General features: G+C 58.6%; 1 protein-coding gene across 1 annotated transcript; it reads right to left on the bottom strand.

The window, feature by feature from the left end:
* Positions 1 to 174: 174 nt before the first annotated feature.
* On the bottom strand, positions 175 to 27,089 carry LOC149427548 (low-density lipoprotein receptor class A domain-containing protein 2-like). Its single transcript, XM_089667911.1, has 5 exons — positions 26,581 to 27,089; positions 11,229 to 11,708; positions 8,851 to 9,015; positions 4,438 to 4,596; positions 175 to 1,932 (listed from the first exon to the last, which is right to left on the bottom strand). The coding sequence occupies exons 1-5, from the start codon at positions 26,672 to 26,674 to the stop codon at positions 1,691 to 1,693; spliced, it is 1,140 nt and encodes a 379-aa protein (XP_089524037.1). The 5' UTR covers positions 26,675 to 27,089; the 3' UTR covers positions 175 to 1,690.
* Positions 27,090 to 27,614: the final 525 nt, after the last annotated feature.

The following is a 27,614-nucleotide window of genomic DNA, read 5'->3' as shown; positions in this document are numbered from 1 at the left end:
CACTATGTGGGGGAGGATGGGGGGCCCCCTAGCATTCAGTTCTGTCATCACTATACCTCAGTGCACCTTGCATTTCACAACTGACCAATAAACCAGAAGTTGGAACACCAAACACCGTGTGGTCTCATCATGTCACCCCCCAAAACACAGCAAATCAAAAACAATGCGGCACCATGAAGGTGTAGGAGTTGTATTTACAGAAACGAGAATTTGTACACAAAGCTAATAAATAGTAAAGACCAGCTTGATGGAATCATCTTGTTGTCGGACAAGTTACAGAGGTCAGTGTCTGATGATAATCCAGGACACAGTCACACCAGAGTGATGGTGGTTGGGTAGAGGTAGAAGTGAACTCAATCTCCAGCCAGAGTTCCCACTTCTCCATGTGAGCTGACGAAACAGGAACCAGGCAAGCCATGTTTGGTCCTTCATGCGACACAGGAACTGGAAACAAGCCACATCTGGTCCATCATGTGGCATGGGAACTGGAAACAAGCCACGTCTGGTCCATCATGTGGCAGGGGAACTGGAAACAAGCCACGTCTGGTCCATCATGTGGCAGGGGAACTGGAAACAAGCCACGTCTGGTCCATCATGTGGCAGGGGAACTGGAAACAAGCCACGTCTGGTCCATCATGTGGCATGGGAACTGAAAACAAGCCACGTTTGGTCCTTCATGCGACACAGGAACTGGAAACAAGCCACGTCTGGTCCATCATGTGGCATGGGAACTGGAAACAAGCCACGTCTGGTCCATCATGTGGCAGGGGAACTGGAAACAAGCCACGTCTGGTCCATCATGTGGCAGGGGAACTGGAAACAAGCCACGTCTGGTCCATCATGTGGCAGGGGAACTGGAAACAAGCCACGTCTGGTCCATCATGTGGCATGGGAACTGAAAACAAGCCACGTTTGGTCCTTCATGCGACACAGGAACTGGAAACAAGCCACGTCTGGTCCATCATGTGGCATGGGAACTGGAAACAAGCCACGTCTGGTCCATCATGTGCCATGGGAACTGAAAACCAGCCATGTTTGGTCCATCATGTGGCATGGGAACTGAAAACCAGACATGTTTGGTCCATCATGTGGCATGGGAACTGGAAACCAGACATGTTTGGTCCATCATGTGGCATGGGAACTGGAAACCAGACATGTTTGGTCCATCATGTGGCATGGGAACTGGAAACCAGACATGTTTGGTCCATCATGTGGCATGGGAACTGGAAACCAGACATGTTTGGTTCATCATGTGGCATGGGAACTGGAAACAAGCCACGTCTGGTCCATCATGTGGCATGGGAACTGAAAACCAGCCATGTTTGGTCCATCATGTGGCATGGGAACTGGAAACCAGCCATGTTTGGTCCATCATGTGACATGGGAACTGGAAACCAGCCATGTTTGGTCCATCATGTGGCACGGGAACTGGAAACCAGCCATGTTTGGTCCATCATGTGGCACAGAAACCTGAAAACAGCCATGATTGGTATGTCATAAGACAAAAGGAACAAGCCATGTTGGGCCCATCATGTGACAGAAGAACCGTGAACAAGCCATGTTTGGCACAGGAACTGGGAACCAGCCATGTTTGGCTCATCATATGGCAAAGAAATCTGAAACCAGCCATATGGCACAGGAACCGGGAATAAGCCACGTTTGGTTCGTCAGATGCCACAAAGGTCAAAGATCACACAGGCACAGTCGATGCCGTGCTCTGAGGCGTCACTTTACTAGGGCGACTGTTGTCCCTCAGAACGCAGCTGCGGGTGCAGAGGTGGCAGGACGCACAGAACGAGTTACAGCAAGGGATGAAGCGGCAGACACTGATCCTCCATATAAACCAGCCCGGTGACCAGCAACACCAAAACAAGAGAGCGACACCGACCACTAAGCCCAGGATAACGTACAAGTAGAGGAACGATCTTCTTTCTGAAACAAGAATACATGATGGAGGAATGATTACTTCTAGAGAACCAACACCTTGGAACCTCTATTACCCCCTCATATCAGTTCTCCTGTATAGACAAGCACCTGGTAACACCATCTATAAAAGCACCATGAGACTATCTGGTCTCTAGGGGGTACCTAAAGAAGACATGGAAGGGTGAGGGGAGGGGTACCTACAGGAGAGATGGAAGGGTGAGGGGGGGGGGGGGTACTTACAGGAGAGATGGAAGGGTGAGGGGAGGGGTACCTACAGGAGAGATGGAAGGGTGAGGGGAGGGGTACCTACAGGAGAGATGGAAGGGTGAGGGGAGGGGTACCTACAGGAGAGATGGAAGGGTGAGGGGGGTACCTACAGGAGAGATGGAAGGGTGAGGGGGGGGGGTACTTACAGGAGAGATGGAAGGGTGAGGGGAGGGGTACCTACAGGAGAGATGGAAGGGTGAGGGGAGGGGTACCTACAGGAGAGATGGAAGGGTGAGGGGAGGGGTACCTACAGGAGAGATGGAAGGGTGAGGGGAGGGGTACCTACAGGAGAGATGGAAGGGTGAGGGGAGGGGTACTTACAGGAGAGATGGAAGGGTGAGGGGAGGGGTACCTACAGGAGAGATGGAAGGGTGAGGGGAGGGGTACCTACAGGAGAGATGGAAGGGTGAGGGGAGGGGTACCTACAGGAGAGATGGAAGGGTGAGGGGAGGGGTACCTACAGGAGAGATGGAAGGGTGAGGGGAGGGGTACCTACAGGAGAGATGGAAGGGTGAGGGGAGGGGTACCTACAGGAGAGATGGAAGGGTGAGGGGAGGGGTACCTACAGTAGAGATGGAAGGGTGAGGGGAGGGGTACCTACAGGAGAGATGGAAGGGTGAGGGGAGGGGTACCTACAGTAGAGATGGAAGGGTGAGGGGGGCACCTACAGGAGAGATGGAAGGGTGAGGGGAGGGGTACCTACAGGAGAGATGGAAGGGTGAGGGGAGGGGTACCTACAGGAGAGATGGAAGGGTGAGGGGAGGGGTACCTACAGGAGAGATGGAAGGGTGAGGGGAGGGGTACCTACAGGAGAGATGGAAGGGTGAGGGGAGGGGTACCTACAGGAGAGATGGAAGGGTGAGGGGAGGGGTACCTACAGGAGAGATGGAAGGGTGAGGGGAGGGGTACCTACAGGAGAGATGGAAGGGTGAGGGGAGGGGTACCTACAGGAGAGATGGAAGGGTGAGGGGTACCTACAAGAGAGATGGAAGGGTGAGGGGGGGCACCTACAGGAGAGATGGAAGGGTGAGGGGAGGGGTACCTACAGGAGAGATGGAAGGGTGAGGGGGGTACCAACAGGAGAGATGGAAGGGTGAGGGGGGCACCTATAGGAGAGGTGGAAGGGTGAGGGGGGCACCCATAGGAGAATTAGAAGGGTAAGGGGGGGCACCTATAGGAGAGATGGAAGGGTGAGGGGAGGGGCACCTACAGGAGAGATGGAAGGGTGAGGGGAGGGGCACCTACAGGAGAGATGGAAGGGTGAGGGGAGGGGCACCTACAGGAGAGATGGAAGGGTGAGGGGAGGGGCACCTACAGGAGAGATGGAAGGGTGAGGGGAGGGGCACCTACAGGAGAGATGGAAGGGTGAGGGGGGCACCTACAGGAGAGATGGAAGGGTGAGGGGGGCACCTACAGGAGAGATGGAAGGGTGAGGGGAGGGGCACCTACAGGAGAGATGGAAGGGTGAGGGGAGGGGCACCTACAGGAGAGATGGAAGGGTGAGGGGAGGGGCACCTACAGGAGAGATGGAAGGGTGAGGGGAGGGGCACCTACAGGAGAGATGGAAGGGTGAGGGGAGGGGCACCTACAGGAGAGATGGAAGGGTGAGGGGGGCACCTACAGGAGAGATGAAGGGTGAGGGGGGCACCTACAGGAGAGATGGAAGGGTGAGGGGGGCACCTACAGGAGAGATGGAAGGGTGAGGGGGGCACCTACAGGAGAGATGGAAGGGTGAGGGGGGGCACCTACAGGAGAGATGGAAGGGTGAGGGGGGCACCTACAGGAGAGATGGAAGGGTGAGGGGGGCACCTACAGGAGAGATGGAAGGGTGAGGGGGGCACCTACAGGAGAGATGGAAGGGTGAGGGGGGCACCTACAGGAGAGATGGAAGGGTGAGGGGGGCACCTACAGGAGAGATGGAAGGGTGAGGGGTCATCTACAGGAGAGATGGAAGGGTGAGGGGTCATCTACGGGAGAGATGGAAGGGTGAGGGGGGCACCTACAGGAGAGATGAAGGGTGAGGGGGGCACCTACAGGAGAGATGGAAGGGTGAGGGGGGCACCTACAGGAGAGATGGAAGGGTGAGGGGTCATCTACAGGAGAGATGGAAGGGTGAGGGGGGCACCTACAGGAGAGATGAAGGGTGAGGGGGGCACCTACAGGAGAGATGGAAGGGTGAGGGGGGCACCTACAGGAGAGATGGAAGGCTGAGGGGGGCACCTACAGGAGAGATGAAGGGGGTACCTGTGTTTGATCCGTGAGGCTGGACACTTTCCGGAAGAAACAGCTTGTGGTTCCCATCCTTCCCACAGCTCAGGTTGGAAGAGGTGGTGGCCTGCAGAATGGTGGAGGTGGCTGGGCTGGTGACCATGGCCTCTATGGGGGTCCTGGATCCCACCATTCCTGCACAGACAGGACAACAATCAGTGGATTCCCAGGTAGAAGCACATGGTGTGCTACAGCAACACATTGGAATGGGGGGGGGGGGGGGCAGGGGGTTACTTACTAAAACTGGAGAGTATAATCTGGGGCAGCTCTGCATAGAAACCAATCAGCTTCCAGGTTTTATTGTCAAAGCTTCATTGAAGAGGCAGAAGGTAGAAGCTGATTGGCTCCTGTGCCTGGCTGCACCAGATTGCTCCAGTATGAGTGAACCCCCCCAATGCCAGAATCTCCTTCATGTCTCCCCAGCCCATAATAATCCAGAGGAGTCCAGAAGAACAATCGTCTTCAGTACAGACCATACATGACCCAATGGCAGAGGAACGTCCTTCATAACAAACGGTGCCGGAGATTCCGAATAAATGATTCAAAAGGAAAAGAAACAAATCCCCGTTATCAGCGATCGGTACATATAGGGGGGCCGTGAGCGCCCCCATCCGATCGGTACATATAGGGGGGAACGTGAGCGCCCCCATCCGATCGCTACATATAGGGGGGCCATGAGCGCCCCCATCCGATCGCTACATATAGGGGGGCCGTGAGCGCCCCCATCCGATCAGTACATATAGGGGGGGGGCGTGAGCGCTCCCATCCGATCCGTACATATAGGGGGGCCGTGAGCGCCCCCATCCGATCGGTACATATAGGGGGGCCGTGAGCGCCCCCATCCGATCGCTACATATAGGGGGGCCGTGAGCGCCCCCATCCGATCGCTACATATAGGGGGGCCGTGAGCGCTCCCATCCGATCGGTACATATAGGGGGGGGGGGCGTGAGCGCTCCCATCCGATCGGTACATATAGGGGGGTGTGAGCGCTCCCATCCAATCGGTACATATAGGGGGGGGGGGGCGTGAGCGCTCCCATCCGATCGGTACATATAGGGGGGGCGTGAGCGCTCCCATCCAATCGGTACATATAGGGGGGGGGGGCGTGAGCGCTCCCGTCCGATCGGTACATATAGGGGGGAACGTGAGCGCCCCCATCCGATCGGTACATATAGGGGGGCCGTGAGCGCTCCCATCCGATCGGTACATATAGGGGGGGGGGGCGTGAGCGCTCCCATCCGATCGGTACATACAGGGGGGGCGTGAGCACTCCCATCCAATCGGTACATATGGGGGGGGGGCCGTGAGCGCTCCCGTCTGATCGGTACATATAGGGGGGGCGTGAGCGCTCCCATCCGATCCGTACATATAGGGGGGGCGTGAGCGCCCCCATCCGATCGGTACATATAGGGGGGCCGTGAGCGCCCCCATCCGATCGGTACATATAGGGGGGCCGTGAGCGCTCCCATCCGATCGGTACATATAGGGGGGGCGTGAGCGCTCCCATCCAATCGGTACATATGGGGGGGCCGTGAGCGCTCCCGTCCGATCGGTACATATAGGGGGGGCGTGAGCGCTCCCATCCAATCGGTACATATAGGGGGGGGGGGGCGTGAGCGCTCCCATCCGATCCGTACATATAGGGGGGCCGTGAGCACTCCTGTCCGATCGGTACATATAGGGGGGCCGTGAGCACTCCCGTCCGATCGGTACATATGGGGGGGGGGGCCATGAGCGCTCCCGTCCGATCGGTACATATAGGGGGGGCGTGAGCGTTCCCATCCGATCGGTACATATAGGGGGGGGGGGGCGTGAGCGCTCCCATCCGATCCGTACATATAGGGGGGGCGTGAGCGCTCCCGTCCAATCGGTACATATAGGGGGGCCGTGAGCGCTCCCATCCGATCGCTACATATAGGGGGGGGAGGGGGGGCGTGAGCGCTCCCGTCCGATCGGTACATATAGGGGGGGGGACGTGAGAGCTCCCATCCAATCGGTACATATAAGGGGGCTGTGAGCACTCCCATCCGATCTGTACATATAGGGGGGCCGTGAGCGCTCCCATCCGATTGGTACATATAGGGGGGGCCGTGAGCGCTCCCATCCGATTGGTACATATAGAGGGGGGGGGGCGTGAGCGCTCCCATCCGATCGGTACATATAGGGGGGGGGGGCGTGAGCGCTCCCATCCGATCAGTACATATAGGGGGGCTGTGAGCGCTCCCGTCCGATCGGTACATATAGGGGGGCGTGAGCGCTCCCATCCGATCCGTACATATAGGGGGGGGGCGTGAGCGCTCCCATCCGATCCGTACATATAGGGGGGGCCGTGAGTGCTCCCATCCGATTGGTACATATAGGGGGGGCCGTGAGCGCTCCCATCCGATAGATACATATAGGGGGGCCGTGAGCGCTCCCATCCGATCCGTACATATAGGGGGGGCGTGAGCGCTCCCATCTGATCGGTACATATAGGGGGGGCGTGAGCGCTCCCATCCGATCCGTAGATATGGGGGGGGGGCGTGAGCGCTCCCATCCGATCCGTAGATATGGGGGGGGGGGGCGTGAGCGCTCCCATCCGATCGGTACATATAGGTGTCGGCCATCGGGGATGTGTGCCTTGGTGTCGGTCATGGGAGGGGATGTGTGCCTTGGTGTCGGTCATGGGAGGGGATGTGTGCCTTGGTGTCGGTCATGGGAGGGGATGTGTGCCTTGGTGTCGGTCATGGGAGGAGATGTGTGCCTTGGTGTCGGTCATGGGAGGAGATGTGTGCCTTGCTGTCGGTCATGGGAGGGGATGTGTGCCTTGGTGTCAGCCATCGGAGGACGGAGGGGATGTGTGCCTTGGTGTCGGCCATCGGAGGACGGAGGGGATGTGTGCCTTGGTGTCGGCCATCGGAGGACGGAGGAGATGTGTGCCTTGGTGTCGGTCATGGGAGGGGATGTGTGCCTTGGTGTCGGTCATGGGAGGGGATGTGTGCCTTGGTGTCGGTCATGGGAGGAGATGTGTGCCTTGGTGTCGGTCATGGGAGGGGATGTGTGCCTTGGTGTCGGCCATCGGAGGACGGAGGGGATGTGTGCCTTGGTGTCGGCCATCGGAGGACGGAGGGGATGTGTGCCTTGGTGTCGGCCATCGGAGGACGGAGGAGATGTGTGCCTTGGTGTCGGCCATCGGAGGACGGAGGGGATGTGTGCCTTGGTGTCGGTCATGGGAGGATGGAGGAGATGTGTGCCTTGGTGTCGGTCATGGGAGGACGGAGGGGATGTGTGCCTTGGTGTCGGTCATGGGAGGATGGAGGGGATGTGTGCCTTGGTGTCGGTCATGGGAGGATGGAGGAGATGTGTGCCTTGGTGTCGGTCATGGGAGGACGGAGGAGATGTGTGCCTTGGTGTCGGTCATGGGAGGACGGAGGGGATGTGTGCCTTGGTGTCGGTCATGGGAGGATGGAGGGGATGTGTGCCTTGGTGTCGGTCATGGGAGGATGGAGGAGATGTGTGCCTTGGTGTCGGTCATGGGAGGACGGAGGCAGATGCTCCGGATTCACAGCTGTAGGAGAGGAGAGAACACGGAGGAGATCTGAAATCCCTGCAGCTTTCTCTCCTCTCCTTGTAGGGATGACAGCATAGGCCAGGCAGCTTTTGATTGGTCAGCACCGTCTAGCCTGTACTGTCATCCCTGCACTGAGGAAGGGAAGGGAGATCTCTCCAACCAATCCTTGAATACCAGTGAATCCTGACAGGGGTTCCCATCATCTATCTATAGCTGTCCGTCCCATATATCCATTCAAAGTACAGAATTTACACAGATTCTCTGAGCTGTCAGAAAACAGGTGGCGGGGAGCTGAAGTTACATCAGTGAGGAGAGCTCCGATTGGAGGGAAGGGAAGGGAAGGGACCCCCCCCACACACACACACACACACAGCTCACAGGAACAGAGCTGAGGCTGTCAATCACAAGCTGTGCTCTCCTGTCACCATTTTTCTCTTGGTGTCAGGAAAACGTGTCAGAAGTGACTGATCGAGGAAGGAGGCAGCAGACAGCAATGACTGAGACAAGTACACACTATAGAGCTTTGGTCTCCAAACTGTGGCCCGGGGCCGGATGTGGCCCTTTGCTTGCTTTTACCTGGCCCTTAGGGCACGATTTAATCCACTGACACCAACAAATTCCTCCCAGTGATACCAACGATGGGGCATAATTCCAACCAATGACACCAATGATGGGGCAGTTCATCCCAATGATACCACCAAGAATGGAGCCCAGAGAGCTTCCCCTGGTCCTCGGTGTACAAGTCAGCCGGGAGGCCTTTGCATCACTTGGATCCCAAGCAGTGGACAGCCACGAATGCGGGAACCCTGAGGTCAGGCATTGGGGGCGGAGCACTTACCCCTTCCCCCGTCTCGCTGGCAGTTTGCAGGAGGACTGGCGGATTGGTCGCTTCCATCACCACAGTTATCGATGTCGCGCTCATCACACACCAGGCTGGAGGGGATACACTTCCCATTGTGGCAGGAGAAGTACGGCTCCGGTCTGCACTCCGAGCTGTTGAATCCTGCAGGAGATCTGTTATAAGGGGGGAGTCCAGGGGCTTCACTGACCTCTTACCAGATCTCTCAGGACTGACACCGGCAATGACACCCCTTCACGCCAGAAGCCGGCAATGACACCCCTTTACGCCAGAAGCCGGCAATGACACCCCTTCACGCCGCCAGAAGCCGTCAATGACACCCCTTCACACCGCCAGAAGCCGGCAATGACACCCCTTCACGCCAGAAGCCGGAAATGACACCCCTTCACACCGCCAGAAGCCGGCAATGACACCCCTTCACACCGCCAGAAGCCGGAAATGACACCCCTTCACACCGCCAGAAGCCGGCAATGACACCCCTTCACACCGCCAGAAGCCGGCAATGACACCCCTTCACACCGCCAGAAGCCGGCAATGACACCCCTTCACGCCAGAAGCCGGCAAAGACACCCCTTCACGCCAGAAGCCGGCAATGACACCCCTTCACGCCGCCAGAAGCCGGCAATGACACCCCTTCACGCCGCCAGAAGCCGGCAATGACACCCCTTCACGCCGCCAGAAGCCGGCAATGACACCCCTTCACGCCAGAAGCCGGCAATGACACCCCTTCACGCCAGAAGCCGGCAATGACACCCCTTCACGCCAGAAGCCGGCAATGACACCCCTTCACGCCAGAAGCCGGCAATGACACCCCTTCACGCCAGAAGCCGGCAATGACACCCCTTCACGCCAGAAGCCGGCAATGACACCCCTTCACACCGCCAGAAGCCGGCAATGACACCCCTTCACACCGCCAGAAGCCGGCAATGACACCCCTTCACACCGCCAGAAGCCGGCAATGACACCCCTTCACGCCAGAAGCCGGAAATGACACCCCTTCACACCGCCAGAAGCCGGCAATGACACCCCTTCACGCCAGAAGCCGGCAATGACACCCCTTCACGCCAGAAGCCGGCAATGACACCCCTTCACGCCAGAAGCCGGAAATGACACCCCTTCACACCGCCAGAAGCCGGCAATGACACCCCTTCACGCCAGAAGCCGGAAATGACACCCCTTCACACCGCCAGAAGCCGGCAATGACACCCCTTCATGGGAGAGGGGAGAGAAGAGTCCGGCGGGGGGGGGGAGAGAGAGAAGAAGCCGGCGGGGAAGGGGACAGGAGAGGAAGCCAGCGGGGAAGGGGAGAGGAAGCCAGCGGGGAAGGGGAGAGGAGAGGAAGCCGGCGGGGAAGGGGAGAGGAGAGGAAGCCAGCGGGGAAGGGAAGAGGAAGCCAGCGGGGAAGGGGAGAGGAAGCCAGCGGGGAAGGGGAGAGGAAGCCAGCGGGGAAGGGGAGAAGAAGCCAGCGGGGAAGGGGAGAGGAAGCCAGCGGGGAAGGGGAGAAGAAGCCAGCGGGGAAGGGGAGAGGAGAAGAAGCCAGCGGGGAAGGGGAGAGGAGAAGAAGCCAGCGGGGAAGGGGAGAGGAAGCCGGCGGGGAAGGGGAGAGGAGAGGAAGCCGGCGGGGAAGGGGAGAGGAGAGGAAGCCGGCGGGGAAGGGGAGAGGAGAGGAAGCCGGCGGGGAAGGGGAGAGGAGAAGAAGCCAGCGGGGAAGGGGAGGAGAAGCCAGAGGGGAAGGGGAGGAGAAGCCAGAGGGGAAGGGGAGGAGAAGCCAGAGGGGAAGGGGAGGGGAAGCCAGCGGGGAAGGGGAGGGGAAGCCAGCGGGGAAGGGGAGAGGAGAGGAAGCCAGCGGGGAAGGGGAGAGGAGAGGAAGCCAGCGGGGAAGGGGAGAGGAGAGGAAGCCAGCGGGGAAGGGGAGAGGAGAGGAAGCCAGCGGGGAAGGGGAGAGGAGAGGAAGCCAGCGGGGAAGGGGAGGAGAAGCCAGCGGGGAAGGGGAGGAGAAGCCAGAGGGGAAGGGGAGGAGAAGCCAGAGGGGAAGGGGAGGAGAAGCCAGAGGGGAAGGGGAGGAGAAGAAGCCGGCATTCAGCTGCTGCAGAGAGCCATACAGGGGATTGGTTCCAGTGAGTGCCCCTCTCACCGTGCTCATCACCCTCCCTGCCCACATCTAATACACCCAGCTGCCTGGACCCCGCTGATGGCCTGGGCCCCCTACAGGAGGACTGGCGGTACCCCCTTATCCACAGCCCTGCCTGGAGTGGAAACTGAATCACCTCCATCAATGGAAACTTTGGATCCATGAACCCAGGAGCCTCCAGTTCCCTGACTGTCAACTATGAAGTCCGGCCCAGCGGGGCCCTTACCTATCCGGAAGGAGGTGAAATCGCCAACAAAATCCACTCTGGGCTGCTGGCCGCGGGTGACCAGGCGTAGGGTCAGGTAGTTGCCGGTAGACAGGACGGGCCGCGGGATGGTCTTCCCACATAGCGGGGTGCCCAGAGGTTCCGAATGGAGGTCCTTCCCATCATAGAACTGGACGTAGGAGCCGGCGTTACAGGGGTCACTGACAGAGCCGGGGGGGCTGCTGGTCTCTACAGAGGGTGGGCCGTGGCCACTGCTGTTCAGCCCGGAGTTCTGGCTCCTCATGTTGGACATTCGCAGGAGGCTGTACACCAGGAAGAAACGGAACTGGAACTGAACCTTGTCCTTCACAGTCGCAGAACGCATGGTCAGCCGGCAGTCCGTCCCCACCGACACAAAGTAGTACTTCCTGGAGTCCGCGTGAGAGCTCACTACCATCCCGTCCCCTCTCACCGTCTGACCACAGAAGTCCACCATGTTCACTGCCGGGGAGAGGAAACGGACATCAGTACACAGGAGCTGACACTCTAATGTCCCCTCCCCCCAGTACCAGAGGAGCTGACACTCTAATGTCCCCTCCCCCCAGTAACAGAGGAGCTGACACTCTAATGTCCCCTCCCCCCAGTACCAGAGGAGCTGACACTCTAATGTCCCCTCCCCCACAGTCCCATCAGTCTCTGTATAGAGGAGCTTACACTCTAATGTCCCCTCCCCCACAGTCCCATCAGTCTCTGTACAAAGGAGCTTACACTCTAATGTCCCCTCCCCCACATTCCCATTAGTCTCTGTACAGAGGAGCTTACACTCTAATGTCCCCTCCCCCACAGTCACATCAGTCTCTGCACCAGAGGAGCTGACACTCTAATGTCCCCTCCCCCACAGTCCCATCAGTCTCTTTACCAGAGGAGCTTACACTCTAATGTCCCCTCCCCCACAGTCCCATCAGTCCCTGTACCAGAGCAGCTTACACTCTAATGTCCCCTCCCCCACAGTCCCATCAGTCCCTGTACCAGAGGAGCTTACGCTCTAATGTCCCCTCCCCCCGCAGTCCCATCAGTCTCTGTACAGAGGAGCTTACACTCTAATGTCCCCTCCCCCCGCAGTCCCATCAGTCTCTGTACCAGAGGAGCTTACACTCTAATGTCCCCTCCCCCCGCAGTCCCATCAGTCTCTGTACAGAGGAGCTTACACTCTAATGTCCCCTCCCCCCGCAGTCCCATCAGTCTCTGTACCAGAGGAGCTTACACTCTAATGTCCCCTCCCCCCGCAGTCCCATCAGTCTCTGTACAGAGGAGCTTACACTCTAATGTCCCCTCCCCCCAGTACCAGAGGAGCTGACACTCTAATGTCCCCTCCCCCCAGTACCAGAGGAGCTGACACTCTAATGTCCCCTCCCCCCAGTACCAGAGGAGCTGACACTCTAATGTCCCCTCCCCCACAGTCCCATCAGTCTCTGTATAGAGGAGCTGACACTCTAATGTCCCCTCCCCCCAGTACCAGAGGAGCTGACACTCTAATGTCCCCTCCCCCACAGTCCCATCAGTCTCTGTACAAAGGAGCTTACACTCTAATGTCCCCTCCCCCACAGTCCCATCAGTCTCTGTACAGAGGAGCTTACACTCTAATGTCCCCTCCCCCCGCAGTCCCATCAGTCTCTGTACCAGAGGAGCTTACACTCTAATGTCCCCTCCCCCACAGTCCCATCAGTCTCTGTACCAGAGGAGCTTACACTCTAATGTCCCCTCCCCCACAGTCCCATCAGTCTCTGTAGCAGAGGAGCTTACACTCTAAGGTCCCGGGGGGGGGGGGGGGAATGGATGGCAGCGATCTCCATACACAGACATCAGGACGCAGGGCTCGCTCTCTATACTCACTGCCAGGAAATTTACCGCCCCCAACATTTACTGCCCCGGTCTCCTGGGAGATGAGACTGCTGGAATCCCAGTCTGAGCTGTGAGAAGGGGAAGGTGGGGGGTCTCCAGCAATGATCAGAGCCATGTACACAATGATGGGGGGGGGGGGCACTGCCGCAGGTTAGGTGGGAACTGTACTCAGCCATACTGCCAGAGCTGGCCAAGGAGTGACACCATTCAGACACACGGAGGGACAGAGTGACACCACTCAGACACACGGAGGGACAGAGAGTGACACCAGACACACGGAGGGACAGAGAGTGACACCAGACACACGGAGGGACAGAGAGTGACACCAGACACACGGAGGGACAGAGAGTGACACCAGACACACGGAGGGACAGAGAGTGACACCACTCAGACACACGGAGGGACAGAGTGACACCAGACATAAATACACAGCAGAGGAGTGACACCACTCAGACACATGACTTTCAAATGTTCGGAGAATATTCACACAAACTTTTCATCTAAATTGTCCCCCCAGATCACCCATATGAGCCCCCCAGAGTGGGATGAAAGGGAATTGTCCCCCCATATCGTCCACATGAGCCCCCCGAAGTGGGATGAAAGGGAATTGTCCCCCCAGATCACCCATATGAGCCCCCCAGAGTGGGATGAAGGGGAATTGTCCCCCCAGATCACCCATATGAGCCCCCCGGAGTGGGTTAAAGGGGAATTGTCCCCCCAGATCACCCATATGAGCCCCCCGGAGTGGGATGAAGGGGAATTGTCCCCCCCAATCACCCATATGAGCCCCCGGAGTGGGATAAAGGGGAATTGTCCCCCCCATATCGTCCATATGAGCCCCCCGGAGTGGGATGAAGGGGAATTGTCCCCCCAGATCACCCATATGAGCCCCCCAGAGAGGGATGAAGGGGAATTGTCCCCCCCATATCGTCCATATGAGACCCCCGGAGTGGGATGAAGGGGAATTGTCCCCCCATATCGTCCACATGAGCCCCCCGAAGTGGGATGAAAGGGAATTGTCCCCCCAGATCACCCATATGAGCCCCCCGGAGTGGGATGAAAGGGAATTGTCCCCCCAGATCACCCACATGAGCCCCCCGGAGTGGGATGAAGGGGAATTGTCCCCCCAGATCACCCATATGAGCCCCCCAGAGAGGGATGAAGGGGAATTGTCCCCCCAGATCACCCATATGAGCCCCCCGGAGTGGGATGAAGGGGAATTGTCCCCCCAGATCACCATTATGAGCCCCCGGAGTGGGATAAAGGGGAATTGTCCCCCCCATATCGTCCATATGAGCCCCCCGGAGTGGGATGAAGGGGAATTGTCCCCCCAGATCATCTATATGAGCCCCTCGGAGTGGGATGAAGGGGAATTGTCCCCCCAGATCACCCATATGAGACCCCCAGAGAGGGATGAAGGGGAATTGTCCCCCCAGATCACCCATATGAGCCCCCCAGAGAGGGATGAAGGGGAATTGTCCCCCCCATATCGTCCATATGAGACCCCCGGAGTGGGATGAAGGGGAATTGTCCCCCCATATCGTCCACATGAGCCCCCCGAAGTGGGATGAAAGGGAATTGTCCCCCCAGATCACCCATATGAGCCCCCCGGAGTGGGATGAAGGGGAATTGTCCCCCCAGATCACCCATATGAGCCCCCCAGAGAGGGATGAAGGGGAATTGTCCCCCCAGATCACCCATATGAGCCCCCCGGAGTGGGATGAAGGGGAATTGTCCCCCCAGATCACCCATATGAGCCCCCCGGAGTGGGATGAAGGGGAATTGTCCCCCCAGATCACCCATATGAGCCCCCCGGAGTGGGATGAAAGGGAATTGTCCCCCCAGATCATCTATATGAGCCCCCCGGAGTGGGATGAAAGGGAATTGTCCCCCCAGATTATCTATATGAGCCCCCCGGAGTGGGATAAAGGGGAATTGTCCCCCCAGATCACCCATATGAGCCCCCCGGAGTGGGATGAAAGGGAATTGTCCCCCCATATCGTCCATATGAGCCCCCCGGAGTTGGATGAAGGGGAATTGTCCCCCCAGATCACCCATATGAGCCCCCCAGAGAGGGATGAAGGGGAATTGTCCCCCCCATATCGTCCATATGAGCCCCCCGGAGTTGGATGAAGGGGAATTGTCCCCCCATATCGTCCACATGAGCCCCCCGAAGTGGGATGAAAGGGAATTGTCCCCCCAGATCACCCATATGAGCCCCCCGGAGTGGGATAAAGGGGAATTGTCCCCCCAGATCACCCATATGAGCCCCCCGGAGTGGGATGAAGGGGAATTCTCCCCCCCATATCGTCCATACGAGCCCCCCGAAGTGGGATGAAGGGGAATTGTCCCCCCAGATCACCCATATGAGCCCCCGGAGTGGGATGAAGGGGAATTGTCCCCCCAGATCGTCCACATGAGCCCCCCGAAGTGGGATGAAGGGGAATTGTCCCCCCAGATCGTCCATATGAGCCCCCCGGAGTGGGATGAAGGGGACTTGTCCCCCCAGATCACCCATATGAGCCCCCCCAGAGTGGGATGAAGAGGAATTGTCCCCCCAGATCACCCATATGAGCCCCCCGGAGTGGGATGAAGGGGAATTGTCCCCCCAGATCACCCATATGAGCCCCCCGGAGTGGGATGAAGGGGAATTATCCCCCCATATCGTCCACATGAGCCCCCCGAAGTGGGATGAAAGGGAATTGTTCCCCCCCCAGATCACCCATATGAGCCCCCCGGAGTGGGATGAAGGGGAATTGTCCCCCCAGATCACCCATATGAGCCCCCCAGAGTGGGATGAAGGGGAATTGTCCCCCCAGATCACCCATATGAGCCCCCCGGAGTGGGATGAAGGGGAATTGTCCCCCCATATCGTCCACATGAGCCCCCCGGAGTGGGATGAAGGGGAATTGTTCCCCCCCAGATCACCCATATGAGCCCCCCGGAGTGGGATGAAGGGGAATTTTCCCCCCATATCGTCCACATGAGCCCCCCGAAGTGGGATGAAAGGGAATTGATCCCCCCCAGATCACCCATATGAGCCCCCCCGGAGTGGGATGAAGAAGAATTGTCCCCCCAGATCACCCATATGAGCCCCCCGGAGTGGGATGAAGGGGAATTGTCCCCCCATATCGTCCACATGAGCCCTCCGGAGTGGGATAAAGGGGAATTGTCCCCCCCCAGATCATCCATATGAGCCCCCCAGAGTGGGATGAAAGGGAATTGTCCCCCCAGATCATCTATATGAACCCCCCCCAGAGAGGGATGAAGGGGAATTGTCCCCCCAGATCACCCATATGAGCCCCCCAGAGAGGGATGAAGGGGAATTGTCCCCCCAGATCACCCATATGAGCCCCCCGAAGTGGGATGAAAGGGAATTGTTCCCACCCAGATCACCCATATGAGCCCCCCGGAGTGGGATGAAGGGGAATTGTCCCCCCAGATCACCCATATGAGCCCCCCGGAGTGGGATGAAAGGGAATTGTCCCCCCAGATCATCTATATGAGCCCCCCGGAGTAGGATGAAAGGGAATTGTCCCCCCATATCGTCCATATGAGCCCCCCAGAGAGGGATGAAGGGGAATTGTCCCCCCAGATCACCCATATGAGACCCCAGAGAGGGATGAAGGGGAATTGTCCCCCCAGATCACCCATATGAGCCCCCCAGAGAGGGATGAAGGGGAATTGTCCCCCCCATATTGTCCATATGAGCCCCCCGGAGTTGGATGAAGGGGAATTGTCCCCCCATATCGTCCACATGAGCCCCCCGAAGTGGGATGAAAGGGAATTGTCCCCCCAGATCACCCATATGAGCCCCCCGGAGTGGGATAAAGGGGAATTGTCCCCCCAGATCACCCATATGAGCCCCCCGGAGTGGGATGAAGGGGAATTCTCCCCCCCATATCGTCCATATGAGCCCCCCGAAGTGGGATGAAGGGGGATTGTCCCCCCAGATCACCCATATGAGCCCCCGGAGTGGGATGAAGGGGAATTGTCCCCCCAGATCGTCCACATGAGCCCCCCGAAGTGGGATGAAGGGGAATTGTCCCCCCAGATCGTCCACATGAGCCCCCCGGAGTGGGATGAAGGGGACTTGTCCCCCCAGATCACCCATATGAGCCCCCCCAGAGTGGGATGAAGAGGAATTGTCCCCCCAGATCACCCATATGAGCCCCCCGGAGTGGGATGAAGGGGAATTGTCCCCCCAGATCACCCATATGAGCCCCCCGGAGTGGGATGAAGGGGAATTATCCCCCCATATCGTCCACATGAGCCCCACGAAGTGGGATGAAAGGGAATTGTTCCCCCCCCAGATCACCCATATGAGCCCCCCGGATAGGGATGAAGGGGAATTGTCCCCCCATATCACCCATATGAGCCCCCCGGAGTGGGATGAAGGGGAATTGTCCCCCCAGATCACCCATATGAGCCCCCCAGAGTGGGATGAAGGGGAATTGTCCCCCCAGATCACCCATATGAGCCCCCCGGAGTGGGATGAAGGGGAATTGTCCACCCATATCGTCCACATGAGCCCCCCGGAGTGGGATGAAGGGGAATTGTTCCCCCCCAGATCACCCATATGAGCCCCCCGGAGTGGGATGAAGGGGAATTTTCCCCCCATATCGTCCACATGAGCCCCCCGAAGTGGGATGAAAGGGAATTGTTCCCCCCCAGATCACCCATATGAGCCCCCCGGAGTGGGATGAAGGGGAATTGTCCCCCCAGATCACCCATATGAGCCCCCCCGGAGTGGGATGAAGAAGAATTGTCCCCCCAGATCACCCATATGAGCCCCCCGGAGTGGGATGAAGGGGAATTGTCCCCCCATATCATCTATATGAACCCCCCCCAGAGAGGGATGAAGGGGAATTGTCCCCCCAGATCATCCATATGAGCCCCCCAGAGTGGGATGAAAGGGAATTGTCCCCCCAGATCATCTATATGAACCCCCCCCAGAGAGGGATGAAGGGGAATTGTCCCCCCAGATCACCCATATGAGCCCCCCAGAGAGGGATGAAGGGGAATTGTCCCCCCAGATCACCCATATGAGCCCCCCGTAGTGGGATGAAAGGGAATTGTTCCCACCCAGATCACCCATATGAGCCCCCCGGAGTGGGATGAAGGGGAATTGTTCCCACCCAGATCACCCATATGAGCCCCCCGGAGTGGGATGAAGGGGAATTGTCCCCCCAGATCACCCATATGAGCCCCCCGGAGTGGGATGAAGGGGAATTGTCCCCCCAGATCACCCATATGAGCCCCCCCAGAGTGGGATGAAGGGGAATTGTCCCCCCATATCGTCCACATGAGCCCCCCGGAGTGGGATGAAGGGGAATTGTCCCCCCCAGATCATCCATATGAGCCCCCCGGAGTGGGATGAAAGGGAATTGTCCCCCCAGATCATCTATATGAGCCCCCCCCCCCAGAGAGGGATGAAGGGGAATTGTCCCCCCCAGATCGTCCATATGAGCCCCCCAGAGAGGGATGAAGGGGAATTGTCCCCCCAGATCACCCATATGAGCCCCCCAGAGAGGGATGAAGGGGAATTGTCCCCCCAGATCACCCATATGAGCCCCCCAGAGAGGGATGAAGGGGAATTGTCCCCCCAGATCACCCATATGAGCCCCCCGGAGTGGGATGAAGGAGAATTGTCCCCCCCATATCGTCCATATGAGCCCCCCGGAGTGGGATGAAGGGGAATTGTCCCCCCAGATCACCCATATGAGCCCCCGGAGTGGGATGAAGGGGAATTGTCCCCCCAGATCGTCCACATGAGCCCCCCGGAGTGGGATGAAGGGGAATTGTCCCATCAGATCGTCCATAAGAGCCCCCCGGAGTGGGATGAAGGGGAATTGTCCCCCCAGATCACCCATATGAGCCCCCCGGAGTGGGATGAAGGGGAATTGTCCCCCCAGATCACCCATATGAGCCCCCCGGAGTGGGATGAAGGGGAATTGTCCCCCCAGATCACCCATATGAGCCCCCCGGAGTGGGATGAAAGGGAATTGTCCCCCCAGATCACCCATATGAGCCCCCCGGAGTGGGATGAAAGGGAATTGTCCCCCCAGATCATCTATATGAGCCCCCCGGAGTGGGATGAAGGGGAATTGTCCCCCCAGATCACCCATATGAGCCCCCCGGAGTGGGATGAAAGGGAATTGTCCCCCCATATCGTCCATATGAGCCCCACAGAGAGGGATGAAGGGGAATTGTCCCCCCAGATCACCCATATGAGACCCCAGAGAGGGATGAAGGGGAATTGTCCCCCCAGATCACCCATATGAGCCCCCCGGAGTGGGATGAAGGGGAATTGTCCCCCCAGATCACCCATATGAGCCCCCCCAGAGAGGGATGAAGGGGAATTGTCCCCCCCATATCGTCCATATGAGCCCCCCGGAGTGGGATGAAGGGGAATTGTCCCCCCATATCGTCCATATGAGCCCCCCGAAGTGGGATGAAGGGGAATTGTCCCCCCAGATCACCCATATGAGCCCCCGGAGTGGGATGAAGGGGAATTGTCCCCCCAGATCGTCCACATGAGCCCCCCGGAGTGGGATGAAGGGGAATTGTCCCCCCATATCACCCATATGAGCCCCCCGGAGTGGGATGAAGGGGAATTGTCCCCCCATATCGTCCACATGAGCCCCACGAAGTGGGATGAAAGGGAATTGTTCCACCCCCAGATCACCCATATGAGCCCCCCGGATAGGGATGAAGGGGAATTGTCCCCCCATATCACCCATATGAGCCCCCCGGAGTGGGATGAAGGGGAATTGTCCCCCCAGATCACCCATATGAGCCCCCCGGAGTGGGATGAAGGGGAATTGTCCCCCCAGATCACCCATATGAGCCCCCCGGAGTGGGATGAAGGGGAATTGTCCCCCCATATCGTCCACATGAGCCCCCCGGAGTGGGATGAAGGGGAATTGTTCCCCCCCAGATCACCCATATGAGCCCCCCGGAGTGGGATGAAGGGGAATTGTCCCCCCATATCGTCCACATGAGCCCCCCGAAGTGGGATGAAAGGGAATTGTTCCCCCCCAGATCACCCATATGAGCCCCCCGGAGTGGGATGAAGGGGAATTGCCCCCCCATATGAGCCCCCCGGAGTGGGATGAAGGGGAATTGTCCCCCCAGATCACCCATATGAGCCCCCCGGAGTGGGATGAAGAAGAATTGTCCCCCCAGATCACCCATATGAGCCCCCCAGAGAGGGATGAAGGGGAATTGTCCCCCCAGATCACCCATATGAGCCCCCCGAAGTGGGATGAAGGGGAATTGTCCCCCCATATCGTCCACATGAGCCCTCCGGAGTGGGATGAAAGGGAATTGTCCCCCCAGATCATCTATATGAACCCCCCCCAGAGAGGGATGAAGGGGAATTGTCCCCCCCAGATCACCCATATGAGCCCCCCAGAGAGGGATGAAGGGGAATTGTCCCCCAAGATCACCCATATGAGCCCCCCGAAGTGGGATGAAAGGGAATTGTTCCCACCCAGATCACCCATATGAGCCCCCCGGAGTGGGATGAAGGGGAATTGTCCCCCCAGATCACCCATATGAGCCCCCCGGAGTGGGATGAAGGGGAATTGTCCCCCCAGATCACCCATATGAGCCCCCCGGAGTGGGATGAAGGGGAATTGTCCCCCCAGATCACCCATATGAGCCCCCCAGAGTGGGATGAAGGGGAATTGTCCCCCCATATCGTCCACATGAGCCCCCCGGAGTGGGATAAAGGGGAATTGTCCCCCCCAGATCATCCACATGAGCCCCCCGGAGTGGGATGAAAGGGAATTGTCCCCCCAGATCATCTATATGAGCCCCACCCAGAGAGGGATGAAAGGGAATTGTCCCCCCAGATCACCCATATGAGCCCCCCAGAGAGGGATGAAGGAGAATTGTCCCCCCAGATCACCCATATGAGCCCCCCAGAGAGGGATGAAGGGGAATTGTCCCCCCAGATCACCCATATGAGCCCCCCGGAGTGGGATGAAGGGGAATTGTCCCCCCAGATCACCCATATGAGCCCCCCGGAGTGGGATGAAGGGGAATTGTCCCCCCCATATCGTCCATATGAGCCCCCCGGAGTGGGATGAAGGGGAATTGTCCCCCCAGATCACCCATATGAGCCCCCGGAGTGGGATGAAGGGGAATTGTCCCCCCAGATCGTCCACATGAGCCCCCCGGAGTGGGATGAAGGGGAAATGTCCCCCCAGATCGTCCATATGAGCCCCCCGGAGTGGGATGAAGGGGAATTGTCCCCCCAGATCACCCATATGAGCCCCCCGGAGTGGGATGAAGGGGAATTGTCCCCCCAGCTCGTCCACATGAGCCCCCCGGAGTGGGATGAAGGGGAATTGTCCCCCCAGATCGTCCATATGAGCCCCCCGGAGTGGGATGAAGGGGAATTGTCCCCCCAGATCACCCATATGAGCCCCCGGAGTGGGATGAAGGGGAATTGTCCCCCCAGCTCGTCCACATGAGCCCCCCGGAGTGGGATGAAGGGGAATTGTCCCCCCAGATCGTCCATATGAGCCCCCCGGAGTGGGATGAAGGGGAATTGTCCCCCCAGATCACCCATATGAGCCCCCCGGAGTGGGATGAAGGGGAATTGTCCCCCCATATCGTCCATATGAGCCCCCCAGAGAGGGATGAAGGGGAATTGTCCCCCCAGATCACCCATATGAGACCCCAGAGAGGGATGAAGGGGAATTGTCCCCCCAGATCACCCATATGAGCCCCCCGGAGTGGGATGAAGGGGAATTGTCCCCCCATATCGTCCACATGAGCCCCACGAAGTGGGATGAAAGGGAATTGTTCCCCCCCCAGATCACCCATATGAGCCCCCCGGATAGGGATGAAGGGGAATTGTTCCCCCATATCACCCATATGAGCCCCCCGGAGTGGGATGAAGGGGAATTGTCCCCCCAGATCACCCATATGAGACCCCAGAGAGGGATGAAGGGGAATTGTCCCCCCATATCGTCCATATGAGCCCCCCAGAGAGGGATGAAGGGGAATTGTCCCCCCAGATCACCCATATGAGACCCCAGAGAGGGATGAAGGGGAATTGTCCCCCCAGATCACCCATATGAGCCCCCCGGAGTGGAATGAAAGGGAATTGTCCCCCCATATCGTCCATATGAGCCCCCCAGAGAGGGATGAAGGGGAATTGTCCCCCCAGATCACCCATATGAGACCCCAGAGAGGGATGAAGGGGAATTGTCCCCCCAGATCACCCATATGAGCCCCCCGGAGTGGGATGAAGGGGACTTGTCCCCCCAGATCACCCATATGAGCCCCCCCGGAGTGGGATGAAGAGGAATTGTCCCCCCAGATCACCCATATGAGCCCCCCGGAGTGGGATGAAGGGGAATTGTCCCCCCAGATAACCCATATGAGCCCCCCGGAGTGGGATGAAGGGGAATTGTCCCCCCATATCATCCACATGAGCCCCACGAAGTGGGATGAAAGGGAATTGTTCCCCCCCCAGATCACCCATATGAGCCCCCCGGATAGGGATGAAGGGGAATTGTCCCCCCATATCACCCATATGAGCCCCCCGGAGTGGGATGAAGGGGAATTGTCCCCCCAGATCACCCATATGAGCCCCCCGGAGTGGGATGAAGGGGAATTGTCCCCCCAGATCACCCATATGAGCCCCCCGGAATGGGATGAAGGGAAATTGTCCCCCCATATCGTCCACATACAGCCCCCCGGAGTGGGATGAAGGGGAATTGTTCCCCCCCAGATTACCCATATGAGCCCCCCGGAGTGGGATGAAGGGGAATTGTCCCCCCAGATCACCCATATGAGCCCCCCGAAGTGGGATGAAAGGGAATTGTTCCCCCCCAGATCACCCATATGAGCCCCCCGGAGTGGGATGAAGGGGAATTGTCCCCCCAGATCACCCATATGAGCCCCCCGGAGTGGGATGAAGGGGAATTGTCCCCCCAGATCACCCATATGAGCCCCCCGGAGTGGGATGAAGGGGAATTGTCCCCCCAGATCACCCATATGAGCCCCCCGGAGTGGGATGAAGGGGAATTGTCCCCCCAGATCACCCATATGAGCCCCCCAGAGTGGGATGAAGGGGAATTGTCCCCCCATATCGTCCACATGAGCCCCCCGGAGTGGGATAAAGGGGAATTGTCCCCCCCAGATCATCCATATGAGCCCCCCGGAGTGGGATGAAAGGGAATTGTCCCCCCAGATCATCTATATGAGCCCCCCCCCAGAGAGGGATGAAGGGGAATTGTCCCCCCAGATCACCCATATGAGCCCCCCAGAGAGGGATGAAGGGGAATTGTCCCCCCAGATCACCCATATGAGCCCCCCAGAGAGGGATGAAGGGGAATTGTCCCCCCAGATCACCCATATGAGCCCCCCAGAGAGGGATGAAGGGGAATTGTCCCCCCAGATCACCCATATGAGCCCCCCGGAGTGGGATGAAGGGGAATTGTCCCCCCAGATCACCCATATGAGCCCCCCAGAGAGGGATGAAGGGGAATTGTCCCCCCAGATCACCCATATGAGCCCCCCGGAGTGGGATGAAGGGGAATTGTCACCCCCATATCGTCCATATGAGCCCCCCGGAGTGGGATGAAGGGGAATTGTCCCCCCAGATCACCCATATGAGCCCCCCGGAGTGGGATGAAGGGGAATTGTCCCCCCAGATCACCCATATGAGCCCCCCGGAGTGGGATGAAGGGGAATTGTCCCCCCAGATCACCCATATGAGCCCCCCGGAGTGGGATGAAGGGGAATTGTCCCCCCAGATCGTCCATATGAGCCCCTCGGAGTGGGATGAAGAGGAATTGTCCCCCCAGATCACCCATATGAGCCCCCCGGAGTGGGATGAAGGGGAATTGTCCCCCCAGATCATCCATATGAGCCCCCCGGAGTGGGATGAAGGGGAATTGTCCCCCCATATCATCCACATGAGCCCCCCGAAGTGGGATGAAAGGGAATTGTTCCCCCCCAGATCACCCATATGAGCCCCCCGGAGTGGATGAAGGGGAATTGTCCCCCCATATCACCCATATGAGCCCCCCGGAGTGGGATGAAGGGGAATTGTCCCCCCAGATCACCCATATGAGCCCCCGGAGTGGGATGAAGGGGAATTGTCCCCCCAGATCACCCATATGAGCCCCCCGGAGTGGGATGAAGGGGAATTGTCCCCCCATATCGTCCACATGAGCCCCCCGGAGTGGGATGAAGGGGAATTGTTCCCCCCCAGATCACCCATATGAGCCCCCCGGAGTGGGATGAAGGGGAATTGTCCCCCCAGATCACCCATATGAGCCCCCCGGAGTGGGATGAAGGGGAATTGTCCCCCCATATCGTCCACATGAGCCCCCCGAAGTGGGATGAAAGGGAATTGTTCCCCCCCAGATCACCCATATGAGCCCCCCGGAGTGGGATGAAGGGGAATTGTCCCCCCATATCGTCCACATGAGCCCCCCAAAGTGGGATGAAAGGGAATTGTTTCCCCCCAGATCACCCATAAGAGCCCCCCGGAGTGGGATGAAGGGGAATTGTCCCCCCTGATCATCCATATGAGCCCCCCGGAGTGGGATGAAAGGGAATTGTCCCCCCAGATCATCTATATGAGCCACCCCCAGAGAGGGATGAAGGGGAATTGTCCCCCAGATCACCCATATGAGCCCCCCAGAGAGGGATGAAGGGGAATTGTCCCCCCAGATCACCCATATGAGCCCCCCAGAGAGGGATGAAGGGGAATTGTCCCCCCAGATCACCCATATGAGCCCCCCGGAGTGGGATGAAGGGGAACTGTCCCCCCCATATCGTCCATATGAGCCCCCCGGAGTGGGATGAAGGGGAATTGTCCCCCCAGATCACCCATATGAGCCCCCCGGAGTGGGATGAAGGGGAATTGTCCCCCCAGATCACCCATATGAGCCCCCCGGAGTGGGATGAAAGGGAATTGTTCCCCCCCAGATCACCCACATGAGCCCCCAGAGAGGGATGAAGGGGAATTGTCCCCCCCATATCGTCCACATGAGCCCCCCGAAGTGGGATGAAAGGGAATTGTTCCCCCCCAGATCACCCATATGAGCCCCCCGGAGTGGGATGAAGGGGAATTGTCCCCCCAGATCACCCATATGAGCCCCCCAGAGAGGGATGAAGGGGAATTGTCCCCCCAGATCACCCATATGAGCCCCCCAGAGAGGGATGAAGGGGAATTGTCCCCCCAGATCACCCATATGAGCCCCCCAGAGAGGGATGAAGGGGAATTGTCCCCCCAGATCACCCATATGAGCCCCCCAGAGAGGGATGAAGGGGAATTGTCCCCCCAGATCACCCATATGAGCCCCCCGGAGTGGGATGAAGGGGAACTGTCCCCCCCATATCGTCCATATGAGCCCCCCGGAGTGGGATGAAGGGGAATTGTCCCCCCAGATCACCCATATGAGCCCCCCGGAGTGGGATGAAGGGGAATTGTCCCCCCAGATCACCCATATGAGCCCCCCGGAGTGGGATGAAAGGGAATTGTTCCCCCCCAGATCACCCACATGAGCCCCCAGAGAGGGATGAAGGGGAATTGTCCCCCCCATATCGTCCACATGAGCCCCCCGAAGTGGGATGAAAGGGAATTGTTCCCCCCCAGATCACCCATATGAGCCCCCCGGAGTGGGATGAAGGGGAATTGTCCCCCCAGATCACCCATATGAGCCCCCCCAGAGTGGGATGAAGGGGAATTGTCCCCCCAGATCACCCATATGAGCCCCCCGGAGTGGGATGAAGGGGAATTGTCCCCCCAGATCGTCTATATGAGCCAGCGGAGTGGGATGAAGGGGAATTGTTCCCCCCCAGATCACCCATATGAGCCCCCCGGAGTGGGATGAAGGGGAATTGTCCCCCCATATCACCCATATGAGCCCCCCGGAGTGGGATGGAGAATTGTCCCCCCAGATCACCCATATGAGCCCCCCAGAGTGGGATGAAGGGGAATTGTCCCTCCAGATCACCCATATAAGCCCCCCGGAGTGGGATGAAGGGGAATTGTCCCCCCAGATCGTCCATATGAGCCCCCCGGAGTGGGATGAAGGGGAATTGTCCCCCCAGATCACCCATATGAGCCCCCCAGAGAGGGATGAAGGGGAATTGTCCCCCCATATCGTCCATATGAGCCCCCCGGAGTGGGATGAAGGGGAATTGTCCCCCCAGATATGGATGAAGGAGAATTGTCCCCCAGATAGGGATGAAGGGGAATTGTCCCCCCAGATAGGGATGAAGGGGAATTGTCCCCCCAGATCACCCATATGAGCCCCCCGGAGAGGGATGAAGAGACGATCCACTATGGAGACACACTGTTGGCTGGACAAACTTTCCTGAAGCCTGAGGACGACCATGAAGCGGGTGAATCCTGCACCCCTATAACGAATGGCGGCACCATACAGCTTGGAATATTAGTCGGACTGACATCACCCCCCCCCCCATTACCTACCTGTCTCTAGGGGGTCGGCGGCCCCAATCATTACACTCAGGACTACAAATAGCGGGGACAGAAGTGGGAGACTCTTCGCCGTCACCCCCGCCATGTCCACATTCCTTTCTCCGGGTCAGAGATCTGCGGCGGGGGTATCTCCGATTTTGGGGGGTATCAGCTGGGGGTCGGGGTGCTGTGACGGCCCCCCCTTCCAGTAAGTAGACTTGTGTCTCCTCGGCGCCCCCCCACTTCTTCTCTGATGGAGGATCCCTCTGGTCTTGTGTCCTCCAGGTCGCCTTTTGTCTGCGTCCGGGGCGGCTTTGTGCTCTGCATTTGTGTCTCCCGGTATCCATGACAACTAGGAAAGTTTGATGGAGGGCTGGGCGAGGGGGGGGGGGGGTGAAGGACAATGGACCCCCCTGTAGGAGCGGGGACCGTCTTTCCTCCATTATTCCTGACTTCTGAGTGCTGTATGATCTCTGCACGGCCCGCTCTGCGATCCCCGGATGGCTAGCTGTGAGATCTCTGTACGGCCCGCTCTGCGATCCCCGGATGGCTAGCTGTATGATCTCTGTACGGCCCGCTCTGCGATCCCCAGATGGCTAGCTCTGAGATCTCTGTACGGCCCGCTCTGCGATCCCCGGATGGCTAGCTCTGAGATCTCTGTACGGCCCGCTCTGCGATCCCCGGATTGCTAGCTCTGAGATCTCTGTACGGCCCGCTCTGCGATCCCCGGATGGCCAGCTGTATGATTTCTGCACGGCCCGCTCTGCGATCCCCGGATGGCTAGCTGTATGATCTCTGTACGGCCCGCTCTGCGATCCCCGGATGGCCAGCTCTGAGATCTCTGTACGGCCCGCTCTGCGATCCCCGGATGGCTAGCTGTATGATCTCTGCACGGCCCGCTCTGCGATCCCCGGATGGCCAGCTGTATGATCTCTGCACGGCCCGCTCTGCGATCCCCGGATGGCTAGCTGTATGATCTCTGTACGGCCCGCTCTGCGATCCCCGGATGGCCAGCTCTGAGATCTCTGTACGGCCCGCTCTGCGAT

The sequence above is a fragment of the Staurois parvus genome, unplaced genomic scaffold (genome assembly GCF_062004578.1).
Source record: "Staurois parvus isolate SC_StPar_1 unplaced genomic scaffold, SC_StPar_1.0 ptg003662l, whole genome shotgun sequence".
NCBI lineage: Eukaryota > Metazoa > Chordata > Amphibia > Anura > Ranidae > Staurois > Staurois parvus.
The sequence above is the reverse complement of the archived record's forward strand: the minus strand, read 5'-3'. Positions and strand labels throughout refer to the sequence as shown.

Bases quoted from the DNA above. Each gene is read 5' to 3' on its own strand.
- LOC149427548 (XM_089667911.1), bottom strand. From the start codon at position 26,674: ATGGCGGGGGTGACGGCGAAGAGTCTCCCACTTCTGTCCCCGCTATTT. The intron at 9,016-11,228 runs GTAAGGGCCCCG...GATCTCCTGCAG, and splicing joins TTTCACCTCCTTCCGGATAG to GATTCAACAGCTCGGAGTGC. The intron at 4,597-8,850 runs GTAAGTGCTCCG...CTGTCTGTGCAG, and splicing joins CCAGCGAGACGGGGGAAGGG to GAATGGTGGGATCCAGGACC.